This window comes from Anopheles moucheti, chromosome 2, assembly GCF_943734755.1.
Source record: "Anopheles moucheti chromosome 2, idAnoMoucSN_F20_07, whole genome shotgun sequence".
Classification (NCBI taxonomy): Eukaryota; Metazoa; Arthropoda; class Insecta; order Diptera; family Culicidae; genus Anopheles; species Anopheles moucheti.
This window is the reverse complement of record NC_069140.1, coordinates 42,846,393-42,870,062: the sequence shown is the minus strand read 5'-3', so window position 1 is coordinate 42,870,062 and position 23,670 is coordinate 42,846,393. Positions and strand designations below refer to the sequence as shown.

Genomic DNA, 23,670 nt, shown 5'->3' with positions numbered 1-23,670 from the left:
CTTCGTGTTTTTGTTCATTATTAACATGTATTTGTTTTAAAAAAACACAAAAGATGCTTACTAATATTGTTTCTTTATTAATATATATTTATATTTGAGTGAACTAATTTACAAACAATCAAAAGTTTTAAACGATGTACCGACGCCATGCGAGTGGAAGAAAATCCCAGGCAACAATTTTATGATTTTGATTTGACAGATCAGGGTTGCGTGCACGGTGCAAGAACAAAATCAGTTAAAATTGTTTATCTCTCATTTTATTGCTTATCTATTTTTGAAACCCAATATTTTAACGGCTTCCTTCAAAAAGCGAGAATTTACCAAATGCGAGAAATTATGATGAAATACCAAAATAGTATCAAAAGCTTTAAAACAACCGAAACAATCGAAACAACCCTGATGCATTTTCAAACATTCAAATTCTTGCCAACTGTTGCACAATTCAAAGCCCATTGTTTAAAGAATCTTCGAATATTGACTGAATATCTCAAAAAATAGTGATAAAATTTAATTTGCATCAAATGAACCTAGGTCAATAATAATAAACATCAGAGTTTGAAAAAATAAATAAATAATACAAAACCAACTAATTCAATTTGAGATACATTACCAAGAACGAGGTACAATATTCTGTCATCATAGAAATATACAAAATCATTCATACAATTTACATCTTTAATGTAAGCCTACAGCTTTCTGTCCTTAAACCTAGAAGCTTCATTTTCCAAACTGCTCCAAATTTCTGCTTTCCTATATCTTACAAGAGTTAAACTGTCTTCGTTATAGCTATTTAACGATTTGTTAGTTTTCTCCATGATGCTTAAATGCTCGGCAAACATTCTCTAACCGAGCTGATCTATAGGAACGTAATGCAAATCGATAAAATCTCACCGAAATGGCGACAAGGTGCTAGACTTGAATGTATATTCAACGTAGCATTGCTATGTACTCAAGATTCCGCTTATTTGCTACTAATGAGGGAGTGTTTAGTCTCCGGAATGGCTGTATTCGTGTCACAGATGTTAGTTACGCTATGCTAAGGAGAAAGTTACACTACTAGAAGATCCTTACTCGCTATCGAATTCTCCGGAACGTACTTCTAATACATATGTACAACGGCGAGTAGTTAAGGACTTAACCACTGCGCTCAACGGTTAGGGCCCACATTTCGATAGCTCGATCCGTTCGCTTTGTCGTTAACGGCTGGCAGAACCGGTGGCTGTCATATGCTGAGCGAAGGACGTTTCTTCCGTTCGCCCTTGCTATTCTTGCCAAAGATATTGCCGAGCGCCTTCGACACACTGTTAACGCCTAACTTTCTTCGCATGGGCAGTGCCCGGAATAGCTGGGTGGAACGTGCCTCGCGTATCAGCGAGTGGAATGCGAGTGAGACGCCGGCAAAATTTTCCGCCGCAGACACCTCGTAGAACTGGCAGGAATATCTGAACGATAGCTCCTGTCCGTCGTTAACCGAAATTTCCCTGCAGGAAAACGGAAAGATAAAAGGTGTTTATGGTGAACTTTTGTTTTGATACGCAGACCGCATGTCGTCGTACTTACCGCGCATGATCGAGATCACTTTTGTTGCCCAGCAGGAGCAGCGTATAGTACGAGGGCAGCTTCAGCTTGGTCAACTGCTGCAGGTAGTCGGCTGCCTCCTCGAAGCTCGCCTTATCACAGATAGAGTAGACGACCACGAAAGCATCACCCCAGCGTAGATGCTCGTACAAGCAACCGCGTTTCTGCAATGGGAATCCAGCCAAAAAGATTACAAACGATTTTCGCTGCGATCAGCCAACATTCTTACATCACACCGGGACGTGTCCATAATTTCCACCTCGGTCGTAATGTTGTCATAGGTGACGCTGTGCCGATAGAGGAAGTCTGCAAAAGGAACAAATAAGAAAGAAAGCGATCAGCCACTTCCCGTATTCGTGCACGCGCAAATCTGTTCTGGATGGAATGCTTTGCGGCACCTACCTCTCGCCGAGCTGTACTCCCCGATGTAACGCTTCGTGAGATAACGCACCGTGACGGCTGTGGAATGTAAAACATACCATTAGTGCCAATGATTCCACCCATGATTTTACCCGCCAAAGTACGTAAGATTTCCCTGGGCAGAGCGTTTCCCCGTCACGATCAATACTGCCGATGGCCTTCATGGAGTGAAGCCAGCGCTTGCGGATTGATGGAAGCGTACTGGCAGGGAACGAGTTTGGTGTGCCTGCCAGTTAAGGACAGTGCGCGCACCGAGCCAGAATTGTGAAATTGTGTTCTCGAAAAGGAGGAGAGACCCACGAGAACGCGCTGAAGCAATGCCTCCCGTCGGGTTCTTGTGCAAGCATTGGATGTACAACGAGCGCGACTTTTATGGTGTCCCTGCGTAAGTCTGTTGAGTAGCTGTTTTGCGGTGACGTCGTTCGTCAACGCTGAAATGGAAAGCTCAACCTGTTCGGGTTTACCCCATTCGCTAGTGGAATCGGGCGAGAATTGTTGGGATAGCGACATGACATTTCCTTTTACGAAGAAACTCTGCTGATTAACTTAAAATTTGCCCGCTTTGGTGCCGCAATAGGAGTGATGGCAGAATGTTTTAAAATTGTTTTCCGAGATTAATTTAATCTATCGCAAGCAAAGCCTGTATTTGTTGGGTTTCTTACAAAAAAAAGTGGTTTAAATCGCTGTCCCAATTTTCTATCTGATTTTACCTTAATAGCTCAACGGCACGCATTTCTGATTCATTCTTTGCGGAAATATTTTTAACATCAGTTAAATAATGGATTCTTTTGTGCCGTTGTACATACAGGACACGCATCTGAAAGTGGCCAGACGCACAATGTTATCGTCAGCAAAAGGTTCGGTTAGAAACGATGCATTGTTTGTCGCCGGATTGTATAATATAGCAGCCCTTTGCGAGACAGTTTGGGCCTTCGTGCACCGTTAACCATGCGCACGCTACGGTCCTGCCTGTGAGTGATGCATCACAAAAGATAATTTCAATTCATTTAATTTCACCTACACAGCACCATCCTTCTGCCAGGCTTGGCCGCTTGGCTACATAATTTGTAACAGTTTGACTTTCGTGAACTGGCCGCACTCGCAGCACAATCGGACGTCATTTATCTCACCATTGTTGCAGTAATATAGCCAGTTCCCGGTGGAACGGTGCATGGTCGGGTACGTTCGCACGGGCTGCACCCCTGAAAAACAAGCCACTGAGGATCTTCTCAGGACATCTCATTTTTCTACTGCGATGGGGGGGTAGTTTATACTTGATGAAAGAAATAAAATCACCCCAAAAGATCTCTTTATTATCGACGAAAAGACCTCGCGGTGACGGTAGAAATAAAACGTTGATGAAATGAAAAATTAAGTCGCACGAATTTAAACTCGAGGGGTCTTGAATTAAAAAAGAACATATCTTGCACATGTCGTGATGCTTTTCCTTTTCAGTGTTTTAGTGCGGAGCTACAGCGCTGGTTTGGGCGACCCCAGCCGAACCGAACTGATCGCTTACCGGCGTATGTAGGTCGAAGTTGAACGAAACACGCTGAATAGTATCTTGCGCAGAGCCATTCCCCTGACTCACAGCATCCCTTTAGTCACTTCCTCCTGTTTTGCGCTTACAGACACACTGCACACTCGCTGTGTGAAGGGCTTCGAATTATTAATTACGATTTATCACGCTTCAATAATCGATATCGTTTCGGTTGTCGGCCGTCGTCGCCGGAATCGTGGGACCGTTTGCTTTCGTCGAGTTTTCACCATCGATTGACCGATAAAGATAGTGCGTGTTCGATAGCGTCAACGTGGCCCCGCGGATGGGCAGGTTGGTTGGTTGCCCACGTGCACGTGATCGAAACACCCGATGGCACGGGCACGTAGACGAACGAATTCGGGCATCACACGCTGACCAATGGGCATACGAAAACGTGTTACAGGAAGCACGGGAAGCGGGACGACAGATTGGGGGGTGATGGTGAAATCATTTTCACTGTTCACGTCTAATGAACTTTGGTGCGCTTGCAGGCAAATGCTAATGTTTGATACACCGTATTGGAAGGAGGCTATCGTCATTTGACACCGTTTTGGTGTCAAGGTTCCATGGGAAAAAAAACTCCCAAAGAATGTGTATATCTTTGATCTGTTGGCCTCTGTTCAAGATCAATTTGTGAAATTGTTCCAGACGTCGCAGTTCTTCGTAACATTGAACTCAACAATAACTGTGATAGTTCTGAAGGGACCCCTGGGATTCCCAAATGACCCACTATTTTCTATTTCTTGGTGAAATTTTCTCGACCTACTAGATCGAAGCTTTTCTGTGCTCATTGGGCCGCATTGGTTGAAACTACCATAGTTGGGGGCCACTTACACATTAACTTGCTTGCCATTTACACAGTGGCTGGAGGCTCTCGAGGGTCGCAGTTTGGAGACCCCTGTTCTAGAGCATGTCGTTCATATTATAATATACAAGATTTTTTTTTTAACACTTAGCTGACTATTCAGCCATTGCTGTGAAGGGTTCGTTCCAGATGAGATTCCGTACACGACCATGGTGTCAACAGGTGAAGCACGAGACCACGGAACTGCCATTGCCTATCTGCTCACCATTTGTGCTTTTTGTGAATAACAACACTACAACTATCAGCTCTGTAAGTTTGGCAAGTCCAATACCATCCCGAAATCAACAAATTTTTAGGGTTATACTATTCTACATAAGTTAATGTACAACTTTTACAGATCGATTCTATAGTCTTGTTGTTTTTTCAGTTTGCCAGGTCATGCCTTTAATTATTGGCTTACTAGACTCATTTTGGGATGGGATTGAATTTCATCTTGGTCTGTCAGGTGTAACCGGTGTCGTTACCACACCACCGGTCCGATTAATTCTGTAGTACGCTCCACAAAAATTGTAAAAAATAAAATCCAACCCTCCGTAATGTTATTTAAAAAAATCACGTGTAAAAACTTCAAAGTAATGTAACACTAATACTACGTTTAGTGTGTTTCCAAATTAATTCCAAAGTCTCAACGTACACTAATACTACGTTTAGTGTGTCTTCCAAAATAATTCCAAAGTCTCAACCTACAAATCTATTCTGAGCTAATTTTAAGCTACGTAAGCAAAATGAGAAACTTTCCTTTTCATAATAAATCTTGTCCTAACGACATCAAACGTCCTCAAAGAGGAAAAGTTCAATGTTATTGCCATCGACTACTAAACGATTTAAATAAAAAATAATTATACTTCACTGTCCACCCTATTCTGGCAGTGTTTTCCTCCTGCTCAACGGAAGCACCTGTTTCAGTTGTAATTAGGTTATAACAATTTCAAGTGCATTCAACTAAATAAGAGGTAGGGAAAAGAGTTTCCTAATGCGATTTACGTTCCACTGCACTGGTTGCATTGGAATGCATTACCCGCAAATGGGTTGACATTGTGCCATTTCCATTTCCAGCTCTGGTACCAACAAGATCAAAGCAAAAATAGGCTAATCGATTTCTCTAAACATGCAGCTGGCACATTTGAATTCACATCTGATCTGGATAGGATGAACGAAATGGCAGCAACAAAAAGACATAAAAACAACCTGACGCCGTACGCCGGGAGAGCCCCATCGCCAATGTGCCGTCTGCAAATTCCACTTGTTGCAAACGGCAATGCATCCCGAAACCGTAATAACCATAACAATAAGCATTAAAAATTACTCCCGATGTTTGGGTGGTGTTTGGAGCATAGCGGGGTGGCACACCACCCAACTTCCCCACATCCCCACTTCCCCACTGCCAACCCACGCTTACCTGATTTGCCAACTTTGGCACTGCCAATGACGACCACCTTGAGCTTGTTTAAATTCGTCATGCCTCCGGCTCAGTTTTCGGGGACCACCGGGAGGGGCCACCGCTTTGCTGGGTGTACTGTCACTCCAACTGCAACTGGCGCTCTTGAGTGGATGTGTGGGGTTTTAGGCCTTGTCCGGTTGCCTGATTGTACGTGAAGGGGTGGTTTTGAATTTTCAATTACTGCCCACCGAAGGCTGGGCTGGCTCGTACGATCGGCCGGCCGGTAAGTCAGCTCTGGACTCCTTTCTGCGGGGACGGGACTGAAGTATTACGCCTTCCTGGGACCAAAACGGATGGACACAGGCAGTAGGCAGACGGGGTACGGTGAAGTGGCCGGATCGAAACTTGGCATTGCCATTTTGTCGCTCGGGTGTTGTAACTCGCAACAGTACGGTAGCTAGTCGTGCGTCAAGTGATCGATCAGAATCGAACCAGACGTGCACTGGGGACGTCCACTTCCAACGGAGCTCGATTTTGTTTCGTTTTACCCTCTTAATGAGACACTTCGCGCGTGGTGGCAGTTGGGCAATCGTCGGCAGGGAAGCAGGTTCCGGTGAGGTTGAAGTACTCTTCAGCACACCCTAGATCGGACAACGATAGGTCGCGGATAGAACTTTAAAGAAACTGGATAAAGAAGGGAAGGGAGAAAACAAAGAAAAACATGAAAAATGCTGCTTCAAACAACGTCACACTGGTGCAAATATGTGCATAAGCAAAGGGGAAATAAATACAGACATCGAGCAACGGCAAAGCACCACCACAGTTCCACACGAGATGGGCAACATTTGTGGCACTTCCTTTTTTTTCACCCATCGAGACACGAAGACGATCGATAACGATACGATCGGGTGCCAATGGCATAAGTAATGCCCCGGTACGCAAAGTGTAACATATTTTAATTAGGCTGTATGGTAATTTCCATTTCCACTGCGTACGCGATGCGCTCCATTTCGTTAGGCATTTCGCCGTTTGTTTGTTTTTTTTTCGTCTCGCCTAGGCAAACGAAACGACCCAGCGCCGGGAGTTTAAAAATAGTTGCAATTCCCTGGAATTAAGATGACACCGGCACGGAGCGTCTAGTCGACGCCAAGGTCCGTGTGTCGCTTTGCACCAAGATCCTTTCGCCCGTGGTACGGAACGGTGCCATCCCATTTTGTCTGTCTGTCGCGCAACGGCCCGATCGGGCCCGGTGCATTGCATCGGGGCCGGGGCCGGTGTAGTGGCCTGATTTTGCCACACGGCAAACGAGGTTAGGTGCGAGGCGTACATAAACAGGGAGGGCAGCGTTGGGTTGTGAAATTTTTGCATAATTTTAATAGATGCGATTGTAAATCTAAATAGCAACAAGCGCACAAAAATGCGGTTGAAGGTGCAGCCGAGATTTACTGCGGTCGAAAATGGACGTTGGTGGGACGCTGGGTACGGGAGAGAGGGAAAGTGCGAGGGAACGATGAATCCTCGTTTTTTTTTTTTTTGAGTGGATTGGATCTATGGGGAGAATCCGGTACTAGAAGAGATAAATGTGAACACGGACACGCTGTTGTTACGCGGCGTTTGCTTCGTTCATCTTCGCAGTTCGCAATGGAATTTGTAACGAAACATGCTCTTTATGGTCGCGTCGTGGTCCGATTCGCCATTGCCGGGGAAGTATGTTTTCATTAACTGCGATACTGCTACAGTGCAGAAAATAAGGCTCGCAAAATGACTAATGCACACAATTCGCGTAACATCTTCAACTTTAAATAAACGAGATTTTTTTTTATATTAGTATAATAAGTTTAATCTCTTTTTTCATTAATTACCGATCCATCTGTTCTAAGGATTAAGACTTTAGCCTATTTATGCTAGGTTCTCATTCTTATTGTTATTTTTTTACACTTTTATTATGTTTTTTATAGACAATATTTGCTCACTTAAATACTCACTTTTCACGAGCTGTGTTAACTTTAAAAGTAAGTCATTTTATCAAAAATTTAAAATCTGGTGGATCAAGTAATTCTAATTTTATGACTAATGCTTTGTGACGAACTTTGGCCAATTTTGGAAACACCAATGGATTTCGCCAAGCATTTCTTTAAACTAAGAAAGTCCTTAAAGTATTTATTTTTTTATGTTTTCCATTGTATTACTACCGTGCCAAGTTATCAAAATATTGTCCATCGACTAATCGAGTCTGTATTTCCTTTTTGAGAACTTCTGAGCATTCTACATCTTCTGTCATTCAAATTTTATCACTATGTAATTAAAATAAGTGATTTAATTGAAGAGATTGAAAAAACAAATTCTCGTCTGCTTCAAAATTGCTTGAAATATTTATATGTGTCTCAGTTCTACTTGATGTATGGTATTAATAATATAAATACTTTTGATTAATAACTGAGAATTAAAATCAATAAATGTGATATTTATTATGATTTAATATAATTGTGTCGGCTGTTTGCATACTATCAACTGAATATGCCGGACCAAAAAGTCTATAATTTACTCAAGACATTTCATCTGAACATTTCTTATTTACGTTGATTTGAAATTAAATTCAAATAATCCTCCAAACAATCCAAACATATAAGTTTCATAAGTTTCCTGATGCAATAAATTTTAGCTCCTGTAGAATTTACTGGACCACATTTTCATGTTTCAACCCATGACAACTCTTTACATTATCGTTACAAAGATATCGAGTATTTATTGGATAAATTTACAAAAATTACCTTATCTTCAGCCGTGCACCAATGCAACCATGTGCCGTTTATGCTCACAACATGCCGTCAATGGCAATGGTTTACCAATATTCATAATTGTTATTATCATCATTACGAAAGCTACCGTGCCGTGAGTGCTGCGCCAAAGAAAAAAATTGGCGGCATGACATAACAGACCAAATTGGCAAACAAAACGAGCGCTCAGTGAATAATCGACCATAATATTATTGTTATTATGTGGGAAACGCAATAACCCGGCCGAGACAAAATAAAGGAAAATGAGAAATTGAACATCTTGATGTGGTGTTCTTTTTTTTCTTGGGTTAACTTCGTTTTTTTTTTTTGCTAAACCAAATTGTACAAAGTGTGTGCTTGGGCCAGCGATAGTGGTGGCGATCGATTCAATAGTACACGGTTACATTTCTCGCCTCTTCGAAATAATAACAAAACCAAACCCAAGACGTAAGGCACACCCTCGACAGGTTTCCGGGATTTTCAACTTACCGAAAACCCAGATTGTTGTCCTGGCTATCATCACTCAGTGGCGCAGCGATAAACGAAGGTCCCGCCACAGTCCTTGATGGAGCGATCGAACCGACATTCGATTACAAACGATTCCCATTAGCGAACCTGTGCCGGGCATTGTCTGTGCACACCGCACAAGAAATTGCACTTTCGTGTTTCAAGTTTCGATCGCCCGATGCGGCTCGATGCGGAAAGGCACGCCAAATGATAAACAAGCCGCGAAAAGGTAATCTAAAGCCGTCGGAATGGAAACGAGGACCGGCCGAAATGAGTTTATTATTGAATTATGTTTATGCCTTCATCATCCACACCTTGGGCGATTCGGTGCGTTCGGCCGCCGGTCAACCTGATCCGGACCGGGGCGCTGTATTCGTTGCCCCGCGTTTCGATGACGTACCGCCGTGGGAGGAGGACAAAGAAAGTTTGAAGCCTTGCCGAGAACCGGACGGATCCGGTCGGAATGTCGGAAAAATGCATCAGTAAATTTTACACGGCCATAAACATAAAAATATGGTGCCTCGGCAATAAGTACCGCATCTGTACCATCCGCTGACTATAAAATGCCTTTTGCATGGTGTGACATTTTCGCGTGCAGTAACAGTAAATCAGTAAAATTTCGTTCAATAATAAACATTAATTGAAATATACCGTCAAATGGCGCATAGCACAATGCATAATGCCTGCAGCTGTGAATAAAATTTATGATAATGGCTATCAGTGGTGAAGCTTTCGGCACACTACTTGGAATGTAGTCGATAACAAAAGCGAGATAACAGTGTAACAATGTTGCTCTGATAATAACAATTCTTTTCAAATTTACAATTAAGCGAGCTTAATAAGCTGATATCTAGAAATGAGCTTTTGTCGACGCTTTGTTACTGGGAGAGAACGTTTTTTGCAGTTCTTTTGTGCCAGAAGTGAAACATTACACGTGCATGTTCGAAAATACGATGCTACAGGTAACAACGAGATACAATTAACAGTTGACACCTCGTTGAAGCACCTTTTTTATACACCACTGCATCGTTAACCGTGCATCATTCCTGGAGCTTTGATCAATTTATGTTCTGCTTTGGGCGACAAAACGGTATCATATCGATGCTTGCATCAGATTGCTGTACCGGTCCAGATGGCAATAAGGCATGCAGTAACTTACACCTTACCTTCAAACATAAACCCCGCCGAAAAAGCATGTCCTACAAGCGTCGGGTTGCATTTGGTGACGGCATGATCGGGCAGTATGTGAAACATCCTTTGCCGCTGTTCAGGCCGGCAAATAAATAACCATTTGGTCGTATATTTATGTTCTTTCTTACAAGTCACATACCGTACCCAGCGTATCATCTTCGATCATCCCCAAACCCACTGCTAGTGTGGACCGATTTCGGTGCGCACGCTGTTCGAACTTTTAAGGGTAACATAATTTATGCGCTCAAATGATACCAAGTGCAGAGGGAGCGAGTTCGTGTGCGGCATGGTGGGTGAGGAATTTTTGGGTGCTGGTGTGCTATTGCTAAAATTTCAAATTTCTCCAATCACGATCTCGACAGCGAAGGGAGCAATAATTTTCCATCCTTCGTTGCTCGCTTACTTCGTCCGACTTTCCGAACGATCGTACTTTCTATTGATCTCGAATGGTTTATGGGTTCATCGTTGAAAGTTCAACCGCCGTCAGCATGGAAGATTGGTGTTTCCTTCCTGCTACGAAGGCTAACCGGATTGATTGACTGCATAAGGTATATCCGTAAAAAGCACGGCCATAGCGATACCGCTCGATATGCCATCCTTAGCACGGTTCACAGGGTTTTACGAGTTCCGGCGATAAAGTATGGAACTTTTTCTGGTTGGAGCTGTTGGTAGTAATTTTGCTTCAGCTTTTGAAATCGATTCTGTGCAAAACTTGCTCAATTGACACCCCTGCAATGCTTGCTGACAGAATAGATGTGTCAGTCGAGTTTCCAAATCGAAATGGCAAAGTTGCAAACATTTGAGTTCTTTTCTCTAGTTGAAATAGAATATGTAAAGGCTAATATAAAATCTATTTCTTATACTGAAATTGGCAAGCTGACAACGAGTCAAATCTTTAGCAAATTACAAATTTGTAATGCTTTCAGTGTTTCAGCGGAGAAGCTTTTAATAGCAATCGATATTGCTGATCTAGATTGACATATTCTAGTACGACTGGCAAATGAATTCAGAAATGGTTACAATTTCAACACAAAATGCCAGCTTTTGTTCGAGCATGTGCAAAGCCTACTCAACTCACAAATTCGCATAGGTTGTCTAAGCAACAGATGCATCAGTTGATACAAGGTTTCCGGTTTTACATGGCAAAGTTTGTACCATTTGGAAAATATTTCCAAGTTAAACTAGAACATGTGCAAATAGATTTCTGATGTAAAACATCCCGAAGTTTGAAGCTTGCCCCTAGCTGAAATGAATTATGTTCAAAGCATTGCCAATTGATGCATTTGCTAAACATCAAGTGTTTTATTTAGAAAGCTTTTAATAGAAACGATATCAACTTGCCAATGTTCCATAAAATGGACAAGATTGCCCACAGTTCACTAGACCAGCAAATATAAATTTGATCCAGTTTAGTGGAACGCGAAAAATCATAAAATGGCTACAATTTAACCGTTGCTCTTGTAGTAAACCCTGTGAATGATTTTTATAGAATATCATTCAAATTCCCGATATCTTTATCATTTCAAATATCCCCCAATGATATCAATCATTTGATATCATTATTATTTCAAATATCCTCCAAATTCAAATCACCTCAGGCCGCCCCAAGCATGCTACAGTTATTTGCATAAAATATCTAGCGATGGTTCCTACTTTACCACCAGAACTCGAAAAACCCTGTAACTTAGTCGAAGTGGACCAAAATGCATTGGTGAGCGGATGAACCAGTAGAACGTAAAATAATGGACCGTTTATAACGGTAAGTTGTAGTTCCGCCACCAAATAACGCCTGCATGCAGCTGCATGGAGACTTAATTATTTTATTTATTTATTTTTAACTTGCTAAATGCTTGAATGACAAGATAAAGATATTCAAATAAATTTGCCTTAATATGCTACACTTTTAAGTAAGTTATTGAATTTAGGAACTTTAAATGAGTGAGCAGTAATATTTCCTCACTCACCGCTAGCATTCCAAAATATAAATATTTTCATAGCCGCCAGCCTCACACAGGTAACCAAAGAGCGATGCAGTGCTTTTAGCCTAGATTTATGTGCATCATATTAAATCGGTACGAATATAGGTGCAGGTATGTGCCGCCATCGCTCCGCTTTTTTCCGCGCCCCGGTGCATCTCACACACATTTAACCACGCTGCTCCAAATGCGGTCAAATGCGAGCAAAACGCACATTCTATATACCGTGCCGACCGTAGGCCGACCGACTGTCACCACCGTTGTTGCCTGTTTTTTTTTTTACTTTGCTAGAAATTCGTTGTACACCGGCGCCACTGTTACGCTCACCCGTGTGCTATAAATAGTCAAACCCAAACGACCAAAGTGCATCGATGCCGGGCGACGGCATATGAAAAATTAGAAAGAGCAACACAAAGGGAGAGGGGAGAGAAGAGTGGGGCAAAGTAGTGAAGGAATAGCGCCATACATTTATCGCACCGATAAATATGCTAAATCAAAAGCAACCGGGCAGGCAGGCAGGACATAATCGGTACCGGGTAATGCTAAACCGCCCGGTTGCGGGTTGATCTACCGAAACCGAAACGAATCGAACTTCTGTGGCTGTGATCGGTGCGACCGTTCGTCGCTTTCCCGGGCGCGCAAGTCCTCCGTTTCGCTCTCGGCGTTTCCCGTCGCGCGCACCGTGCGGCGATTGAGTTGTAGGAGTACATAATTTGCAAATTGAGCGTAATATTTTGCGATAAATCATAGCATTTTTCCTGCCCGGGTTTCGAACCCCCTTCGGACGTTCGTTAAGCTTGCTGCTCGCTTCCCGCACTGCCTGCCCTGCGTGCCGAATTCGAACCGGCCGATTTCGATGGATGATGTCTGCACCTCGTTGCTTGCGTTGATTTTATGGCTGAAAGTATGGCCGGGAGCATCGGGGATTGGCCCAGTGGGTGGGTGGCCGTGGAAGCATTAGAGCCTTGTTGTGTGTTTCGGCACGGCAGTGAAAATCGCTGCGGGTGGATCGTATCGCCCCGGCAGCGCCAAAACCGAATCACCCGCCCGATCGCCGGCCCGCTGGGACAGCCGTGCGGAAACGTAGCGCTGCGATAGCTGCAGCGTACAATGATGGTGGGCAATTTATTATTCGCTCCCGATTCGATTTCGATTTCCTGCATTGTGCCCGGTACTGTTGTCCCGGGCGCGAGCCGGCGATCGTAAGTTGGCCATCGAAAGATCGACTGCAGTTCGGTGCATTTGGGAACGGGTGACTCACCCGGCCTGACGCGAGTGGCCGGTAGGATTTTGAGCCAATTTCCTGCTAGCCAACTATCTTTCACGTTCCTTTTTTCCCCCCGTCACACTGTGGCAGCAGTTCGGAATCGTTAATTTCAGTTTTGCTGCTACAATTTATGCAATAACAATGCAACGAAAGTGTACCGAGCGTTGGCGTGCTTAGCAAAATCGGTTCCGAGGTTAAAAGCAAACAAAGTGCTCATTTTTCTACTCGGGAGATTTTATTAATATCGTTATTAGCGTTCGCTTTCCAAACTTTGGGTGGGCTTTTGGTGCGGCAATCCGAATCACCAAATGGTGCTGACGATCCCGGGGACGAGGAAATGCAGAAAAACGGGTCACTGCGAGTGCGCTACCCCGGCAGGAAGATAATCTTTAATGAGCTTTTCATTTCCATTTGGCTGTTGGCCAGCTGGAACCAGGCACACCGTTCCAAGTCGGTGGATGTTGGGTTTTCCTCTCGGCCAATCAAGTCCCTTCGGGGAGTCTTTTCCATTCCACTTTTTTTCTATTTTGTCGAAAAAGCAAGCTGGTGAGATATAAATTTGCGTCTCCGGTGTAATAATAATAAATTAACTCCAGCAAAGTATAGTCCAAACAGGCATGGAAGCCTGGGATTGCATCTTGAGTCAACAAAGGAACCCGGCGCGGGTTGGGAATCTGGAAAAAGTGGCCAGATGCAAGCGCACACTGAAGAAACCTTCTTCTGCCGGATACGTTCGCTTCATTCGTCAATTAGGATTAAAAGGGGTTGATGTGCTTCTTAATTCCAGGTGGTAAACTGTACGAGATTACCCTCCCAGCAAGGTTTGCAGATCGGTTCGAACCGATAAGCGATAAGGTCGCGCTTGATGGCATCTGCATCTGTTGATGCGCCGCCAGGTACAACTGGTACCGGTACCGGTGGGTGGTGTTTCCTACCTGAAAGGTCTATAAATGGCATTTTCCCATCCACAGCGACGGATTGCTGACGATCAGCCTGTCACGACCGATGGATCGCGTCAAGCATCAAGATAGCCGTGGCGTGGGTAAGTTAAAGGGAGACCAAGAGCCCATTTCGTATCACACAGTGGAGATTGATTGTTTATTTAGTGTTAGCCGGACTATCGGGAATGAAGTGTCACGGGAATGATGTAGGACTAGATTGCTAACGGCCGTGTCTGTCAAACGGCAACCCGTTTTCCATACGTCTGTTCACAGAATGCTTCTTTTACCGGAATAGATTGGGTGCATAAAGGTGCCATCTCACATTTTAAAGTGCAAATAGCAATAAATCTAATTTGTTATCACAATTTCTAAGCTAGTTTTTAGGTTGTAAAAGTTGTAAAAATGTTTGAAAAACATTACAAAAGTTTAAATTTATAAATTCTTGGCATCATGTTTAGGAAAGCTAAATAATCAGTGTTTCAGGAAAACAAAGCATTTACAAATAATTGCTTTTTGCTTTTGCTCTACGTTCTACGTATCTAGTTTCTATAATCTTAGATTAAGGAATATCTGGTGAATATTTCAAATAAATAATTCGATAAACATCGAAGTTGTACCCCAAATAGTAAGCTTCTAAATGCTAAGTATTATTTGAACTAAAATTGTAAAATCAGCTTTTTTTATGAATCAAGGGAATTTATTAAAAACCTGTGAATCAATTGACTTGAAAACTCCGTGATTCGTAGCGAGAGCTTTTTTATTCGTTAATTGTATTTTTTTGTAGTTTTAATAATAAAAAAGCATTACATTTTCAGACAAAACAGAATGAAATTTATCATATAACTTATAACTGACAATATGATTGAAAATTCTAATAGATATAAGGCTCTTTTACCACTAGATACTATTGAGATGACTGATATAACTGCTATAACAAAAATGCTGGCAATATAGTTGATTGGCATCCTTGGATTCTATTTACGCTAGAATTCTTTAGAATATCTGGATAGATATTTTAGATAACGTTTAAAGACATTATTACTTATTTAAAAGTAATTACTTTAACGTAAGACTTTATTAAAAGACTTTATTTATGGTAAAATATTCCGTTAGGTTTAGATATTCTGATATGTGCAGTTTGACAGATTTATAATTACATATCGCTTTTAGTTAAAATAAAGCCGGTCACTAGCGAGAAGCCAATAGCGATGGAATAGAGCATAGAGCTAGTTCCAGCATTAAGCGTTCAAAAGTTATCTTCAATATGTGATTAAATTTCATACTCACAGAACTACAGATGCAATCGACTTATTTTTAACGAACTTTGCTAAATTATGTTATAAAACTGTTTCACTCCGAATTGGAAAAGGTATATCAACCACTAAAAATCTTCGGTTTCATCAAACTGGTTAGAAATAAAACCTTCTCCATCACAAACAAACAAAAACAACGAACGATCAATATAGGAAACCCCGTTTTCTCACGAGCCACCGACCAAGCTGAGCTCTTTCACCAGCCCGACACATCACCACACTGTCCGCAATCCATCGTGGCGAGTTTTCGGTTACATTGCTTTGAACTGTTGCTTCAGCGCTTTTTTTCCCCCTGACTTGGCAAAAGCTGGCCCAACCGACGCCCTCCCCCATCGTGCCACGGGGCACCTGGAAACATTGTTTGCTTTCCTGTTTGGGCGCACTTTGCCGATTTAAGCCGCCGCCACCACGGTGCAATGCTGCCTGATGCAACAACATTCATCGTTCTCATTTGCCGCACAACCCCGCGCTGCGTTGTTTGGGGGGAGAACAAGGAAAGCACTTATACGACTCCTCTGCTGGGACTCTAAATGTTCCAGCACTCGAACGTATGTATGTTTGCATTTCTGTGCCCTTTCGTCCCCTCCCCGTTGCTGCCTTGCTTCTGCCGTTCACCCGCATGAAACGCATCGCTGGTGGAGGTCTCGGTGAGTCTTGCCCCGTTTTTCTGCACCCGTGTCATTTCGGTCGTTTGACAAATCCGATTAATTGCCCAGCTTAGTGAAGGCACCTCCCGCAATGCCAGAGAAAGATGGTGGAGAAACATGGCGAACGTGTAATGTACGGCCTGCGGAGTCCATTTGTACGGAGCCTGATCGCTCGGTAAGGTCGGACGCTATCGGACCGATTTCCTATCGCATCGAGGGCCGGCGTGAAACCACTTCGCGTTATGATGGAGCGTTATCGCGTGTTACCGCCCCGAATCCAACCGAAGAACTATAATTAAATCGGTTTTATTTTTTTAAACGCAGATTGGTGAGGAAAAGAAGTAATAATAACAAACAAACAAAAAACCTTACACAACCATTTGTTGGTGGTCAATGGCATTCGGGAGTACGATTTATCGTTCCACTCAGCGAGTTCCGCCCCATTTCGGCGCGAAGCATTTAGGAGGCCTGCAGGTACTGCAGAGGTTAGTAGCGACCCTCTAGCTTGACACGTGCGTACCTTTGAGAGTAAAAATCGAACGGAAGTGCAGTATGTTGCTGATGTGTAAAAATTACAGCAAAATGCATCAAAACAATTATTAAAAGAATAAACATCTTTAAAATGGAGTTTGGAGTTAAAACTCCAACAAATAATGAACGATATTACTGTTTCGATGGTATTAGTCACGGACTTGGCAAAACATTGCCATACGCTTCGGCAAACCCATTCCTTTTAGACGGTTACTCCAACTGCCATTCGACGGGGTGCGAAAGTGATTTCAATTCATCTGCTTTGCCTTTTTGCCAACCGACCGAGCCAAAGTTCACCGTCTCGATGGCACAGCAAAACCCGAGGCACGGTGGAATTCCGGACCGGTGGTTGCAAGCGAATGTCGTGCAAACGGCAATATAGAAAGGAGCCAACCCATCATAAACCATCGGCTAATCCTGCCGACAAATGGCAACCGAAAGTGCGATTGCGGCTATTGGAGCAGCGGTTTTTTTTTTCTTCTGCCGTGGCCGGGTGGTTATGCCTAAGGGTGGCCCAATAGATTGAAATGGGGCCCTTGCGTGATAGAGTTTTTATTTCTCGCACGTCCCTGCGTTGAGGAACGCACGGGCGTGGGGGAAAAAGCAAAGATGGTGGTGGTTTGGAGGAAATTGCGCATTGAGCAGGATGACGAAGCGACCGATGCGATGGCCCGCGTGCCAAACAAACGATCTGCATGATCGGGCACGGTGACAGCTAGCGAGTGGAACGAGCTTAGCGACGGATTAAGGGATCGCCCGAAACCTCGATACGCGGACTCGTCTGCGAGGTGCGGATTATGATTGTCGCAACAGACAAGCGCCCCGGACAAACGGTTCGGTTGCGGACCGGACTCCAATGCCTGCCCCTTCGGGAGTCCCGCCGGAGATTGAGACATGCATGGCGTTCGTTGGCCCCCGGTACCCCCGGAGTCGGCCACATGATGTAAGCAGACAGCTGCCACTCGCACCGCGCGGGGGAAAACTTTCACCGAATGAAAGGAAAAGTTGGTGAACTTTGCGCGGGCTGGCGCTAGTGTGCTTGCGGGCGCCCGTTTCGAGTTCACCCTGCCGAACTGGTTACGGCATATCCACTGCTCTCCTTTGCGCGCGCGAGCGCTTCCAATCCTTGCAATCCCGGGGTCGCCACCAGGGTCCCGATCAGCAGGATGGCTGGGCTTCGCTTGTTTATGTGTTTATTTAATTTTTATTGCACCCGACTAATGCATCAACCCGCTGGCACAAATCGCTATAATGCAACGGCGATGCCACCAGTACCCATCTCCGGCGCGCACACACACACGCGTTTGCGACGGTTAGGAATATTGCGACGCCTTTTTTTTACCATCGCTGCTTCCTTTCCTTTTATTTCTTCTAACTTGGACGACGGTACGGCTACGGGCTGTTGCTCGGTTGATTGCTTTTGCAAAGTTCGCAGCAATTTGACACACCATAAATCAGAGTTCACTTGTTTGCTTCGGGCGCGATCAGCGAGCCCGTGTGGGGGGGTGGGGCGATACGTAATTTTAAATTTGCTGACTTATTGCAGGGCGCACACGTTTTCGGATGATGCTCTATCGGCTGACTCATCATCTATGCACCCATCGTGGTAAAAGGGCAGGTGTTGTGCATGTGCATTATTTATTATTATTTTCTTTTTCCATGCGAAACCTTATACATTCTAGGCGTTTAACGGGCACCGTGTAGACAAAGGGTTGACATTCGTGGATGGAACTGGAAGCAAAGGAAGTCGAGTTTGAGGAACGTTCCAGTTAAGCGTGATGGTGATGTCATAACAGTGAAAATGATAAATTGTGCTAGGATCTTACTTTTTATATGCAAGATCTAAATTAGAAAAATAAGGTGGCAGAATTTATTCTACTCTGTTGAGAGTTCAGTTTTAGTTTATTGTGAAATTTTATACAATTATCGAATAATAAAAAAATAATATAACATCTTATCCTACCACAAGGTTAATCTGACGTGAGTGCTCTATAAAGTCGCTCAAAACAGCTCGTCAAGCATCTACCAAACGGATGTGTAGATGAGCCGAAGATTTAATATCAATTTCTCATGTCATTGTACTCGAATTCCGATACCGTTATGGCCATCGGCGGCGACGCCGACCAAACCGAACGGATCAGGAAGTCGCCACCAAGTTACAAGTGCGGCGATGTCCGCTATTAAAACAAGCACTAACTCTGCTCGGTCGAACACTGCCCGACAAAGGCCCGGCCTGTCACAACACCAGAACATCGGACCAGAACAAACGACCCATAACTGTGCTGGAACTTCGAATCGAACAAATCGGCCCACACGCTTGGACCCGGTTCGATTCCAGCCCGAATGGAACGGCAATTCGCCCACGAACTCGGCCGAAAACCAGAACCTTGCACCAGCTCACGATCACGAGATCGCCGTTCATCGCGGCGCAAACCGTTTTCGTCGGTGTATAAATAATCGTCCCCAGCAAACCCCCCCACGCGCGCGCATTTGGTCTCGTCAGATTTCCGCACGTGGAAGAGATGAAGGGAATTTGTAATGTCAAGCTTGGAAGCGCATCGGTTGTAAACACGCTTCACACTGCGGCCCACAGCCCACGTTCGCGAGCAATCGCAACGACGATGACGACGACCACCGGTGCTGGAATTAAAAAAAAAAACAACACACAGACGCACCCGAACGCATTCAGAAGCAACAGACGGGGCATACTACTGGGAGCAATCGACCAAGAAGCGTCACTTCTGGAACTACGTGCCCGCGAAGCCTCTGCGGCATCTGCGGCTTTGGTTTGCTGTGTGTGCCGGGCTTTACCTCATCATTTGCGTGTGATCCCGGCGGGATACATCTCAATTTCACAGCGCATCCCTTTTGGATTTGGCTGCGTGATTGCTTCTACCATGCGAGTCGCCGGCAGACACCGGCAAAGGGTCATTTGGTAATTGGATCGAGACCACATCAATTCTGCCCCGGTCGGTCGGGGTAGGGATTGGAAAAATTCTCAATTATCCACCCAGCAGGAAACCATCGCAAAAGGAATCGTGTATCACCCTCTGTATGCTGCCCTCGCACGGTGAAAGTCTTACCCACCCCATTGGCACTGGGGCAGAATGCGATCCTACCGTGTTCCTTCATCTTTCCCGCTTGTAATGGATCACGCGGCTCGATCGGGCAAAAAGATCAGCATACAGTATTGCTAAATTACGCTTAAAAGGACGTCTTTCTTGTACAAAAAGAAAGAAAACGCGGCATAATAATCGAGATCTACACCCGCATCTTGGCCGTGCGGCCGTGGCTCGAAGCTTGGAAGTGCCCGCGCATGTCGGGTAAGGGGAAACACTATCTTGTCCTTGTCCGCACGCCGACAAATCGCACCGATTAGCAAAACTGCAAGCGTATAGATAAGGGCGAACAAAAAAAAACCAGATGCAAACCAGCTCCCTACTTCCCGCCTGGGCGACTGGAGATCATCATCCGGCAGTAAGGAAATCGTCTTAAGCTGCACTTCTTTCGCTTCGCTTTGCACATGACATACGACGCTGGTGCGATCGTGCGATTAAATGAGCACTCGCCAATCCTTCCCAGGCTCACTCACACCCGGCACTCCGGTGTGGAATTTCGATTGGATACTTCCTCGTGGTACTGCTTTTTTTTCACCACTGACCGAATGACCACCGAACCGGTGGAGTGGTGCCGGTGGGGACAACATGGGATCGACCCCATGGCGCCAGCTTTTGTCTCGATTTCATCCGTTTGTGTGACTGAGCGGAGCTTTCCGTGGCTGCCGTGGCTGGTTGGCCGTCCGGCCGTCTGGTCTAGGCAGCTGGCCGGATAGGAGTAAACAACCGTAGCGTGTGTAAAAGACGCATCCCCGACGGGCACAATGCTGTCGTTTAATTTTTTTACGATCGTTAAGCCTTCCTTTTTCGACCACGGCGAGGGTAAAGCCAAGAATTAATGAGTATTGTTCTAGGGAGGAAACGATCGTTGTGGGTGAGGTTCATGTTACAACCGCTGCGGTCCAGGCGAGAACGGGCCGAGCAGCTCCAATTACGGGCATGACAAGTGGTTGGCTCATTATTTTGTAGCATGAGTTAACGGAAAACTGTTGGAAATTGGACATTTTTGTGTAAATTGTTTTACCCGTACCATTTTTAATCAATAATGAGGAATTTATTATGATATATGGTGAGTTAATATGTTGCTGTTGTTGAGTTGCATCCAAACATTCCACCCGTACATTCATTTGATGGTCACTTCAGGTAACCTTCACGCAGGGGTTACAAACAGGCGCAGAGTAAAGTTATCTTATGACCTACAGGATAACAACAAACAACCGAAACTTTGTCACGTTAACGTACAACACCGGCTTGCAGTCAACTTGCAGGAAACTTCTTTTTTGTTTGCTTCTTTGCAACAAAAAACGTAATCCAACACAACCAGCAAAGCGACCACGCGAGCCACTGGAACGCACTGAGGAAGTGACATTGCCAAGTGGTACAAACCACACAAACGGGCTAGACTTGAACTAACAAAGTAAAACAGTGCCAGACATGTTTCACTGGAAAACACTCCACAGCAAAAAAAGGAAGATAAATGTAGAAATAAAATAAAGCGTCCACAAAAACAGCACTGCATTGTGAGGAAGTTTGGATTGAAGGGTTTCCCCAAACGAAAGAAAAAAAAAACACCTCCAAAAACATTACGACTCAATTTGGGCGCATTTTATCACGCAGAAAATAAGTATAAATTTTACTTTTATAAACGACTCACCTTTCAAACTTTCTATTTTCAATGTTTTAGCTACTGGTTTCTGGGCAGTATCGTAATAGGCGGGAGGGAATGCGTTACAGTATTCGTCGTTCAAAATATTCTTGCCTACGCTTCGCTTTCTTTGACACCTCTTTGTTTGATCAACTTTAATCCTTTTTTGTACAAGTTTCTGTCACATTGATGAGAACTTGTAGCAAAAAACAAAACTTCCCCCCACACACGCACACACACACACACACTTGGTAGGGAACTAGCACCACCCACTATGTATCTTGAGCGGCATGCTACCGGGTTAACGTCCAACCCGTGGAATTCACTCTCACTTCACTCACGCACAATTTCAACGCATTTGCATATGCAGTTGACAAAAACGCAGCAAAATTTCAACACCCACTGCACTTTCGCTGGGGTCACCTTTGGCCACTCTTTTCGCGCCCTTTCAAACCAACGCTCTAAACCTTTCGCACGATTGCCGTTGGATTCTGGATGCTGCAACGAAACACACGGCAACTTCCGACCGGTCAGACGCGATCAATTGTGCGAAGCAGCGAGGCGATCTTTCAACAGGGGCAGTGATCGAGAAAACCCAACCACCATGGTTCGCGAACTGCACAAAACTGAACGGATTCGTGGACGCATGCGTTGTGTTTTGCGCGATCGGTTTCGTGATCTCTTCGCTCGCTCGGTGCTCGAGGGTGCTGCGTTGCTGTGCGAGAGCCAACAGAGAGAAAGAGCGGATTCGTGTGGAATTTGCTCTGTTGTTATTTTATCTCTTTCTCGCTGAACAGCTGGCGTTCGCTATGTTGGATGTAGCATAAAGCATTAATGTTATCGAGAGTTGTAAAGCTAGAAGAAACATTTGAAGGTAACATGTTAAATGTTTTAACTGTGAAACATTTTTAAATAATTTCAACAATTTTATATCCACCGCTGATTTCGAGCGTATCATTGATAGCAATGCGTCTTAGGATGTAAGATACTTAAGTTATGCCACTGGGGGGATATAAACATAAAGTTATGCTGAGTATGCGTCTGTTCTGCTCTTGCTCTCTTCCGTTTTTACAACTTTGCTTGAGAGTGACGGCTCACATCACGATCACTGTAAAACGGATTACAGGGTTTTCAGTGGTAATAATAACATCAACTGCTAGTGATGACTTCTTTCAAGCACAACTAGTAGTATGGAGATAATTAAAGCGGAGCAAAGTGTTTGAGGCTACATCCCCTATGTTTAAACCCCTACTGGTCGAGTTCAATTCCGGAAATGTCAAATGGCGTCGACGATTCTTTATTGGATTTCGGACATTTAAGTGGCATTTTTTGAATACGAACATGACAAAAATAATTTTCACATAACACATGCCACATACATAGACTATTTACGTTAAATCTCTTAAGTCTACCGGCTTGAATAATTTTTCTTCTTTTTCTTTATCGGCACAATAATCTCAAAAGGGTCTAGGCCAACCATTGCTGGCTTTCTGTGACTTTATTTATCCATTGCTGGATAGTCAATCCTGCGTATGGAGGTTCGGATTTTTGTGCGGTTTGTTTGTGTGAAGACCGGTGCCGCTACCATCATGCTACTAAGCTTCGAATAAGTTTTCTAATTATCCTATTATAACATATTAACATTTTTCCTTTGAACCATCCTTTAAAAAACAATGATTATGTGTTTTTGATTGTTATGTAGCACGAAATGTAGCATTTGATTTTCTAATCGATTTCTGGCATTTAGAAAAAAACATTTTGTACAAATTCTACTTTACCTAGCAAAATCGAGAAAATAACTCTACACAGTACACTTCAATGCGAGAAATAAGGAGATGTAATAAGAATTGCCATTTAAGCTCGAAAGCCCTGTAAATTCACGAATTAAACGAAACATACTTCTCCCCAACCCATGGTACTTTTAAAGATTTCCCTCCACCTCGGTCTCGATCCACGCATCGATCCCTAAGCACCC

At 44.0% G+C, this 23,670-nt stretch overlaps 1 protein-coding gene across 1 annotated transcript; it reads right to left on the bottom strand.

Annotated features, from left to right (window-relative positions):
• Window positions 1-686: 686 nt before the first annotated feature.
• Window positions 687-22,006, bottom strand: LOC128297863 (ras-related and estrogen-regulated growth inhibitor-like). Its single transcript, XM_053033576.1, has 6 exons — window positions 21,705-22,006; window positions 5,803-6,468; window positions 1,981-2,037; window positions 1,808-1,884; window positions 1,561-1,742; window positions 687-1,481 (listed from the first exon to the last, which is right to left on the bottom strand). The coding sequence occupies exons 2-6, from the start codon at window positions 5,861-5,863 to the stop codon at window positions 1,223-1,225; spliced, it is 636 nt and encodes a 211-aa protein (XP_052889536.1). The 5' UTR covers window positions 5,864-6,468; window positions 21,705-22,006; the 3' UTR covers window positions 687-1,222.
• Window positions 22,007-23,670: the final 1,664 nt, after the last annotated feature.

What these genes read in the sequence shown, in the direction of transcription:
- LOC128297863 (XM_053033576.1), bottom strand. Translation starts at nt 5,863, where the DNA reads ATGACGAATTTAAACAAGCTCAAGGTGGTCGTCATTGGCAGTGCCAAA. An exon ending in GGAGTACAGCTCGGCGAGAG is followed by an intron (nt 1,885 to 1,980) that starts GTAGGTGCCGCA and finishes TTCCTTTTGCAG; the next exon opens with ACTTCCTCTATCGGCACAGC. An exon ending in TGGACACGTCCCGGTGTGAT is followed by an intron (nt 1,743 to 1,807) that starts GTAAGAATGTTG and finishes TTCCCATTGCAG; the next exon opens with AAACGCGGTTGCTTGTACGA.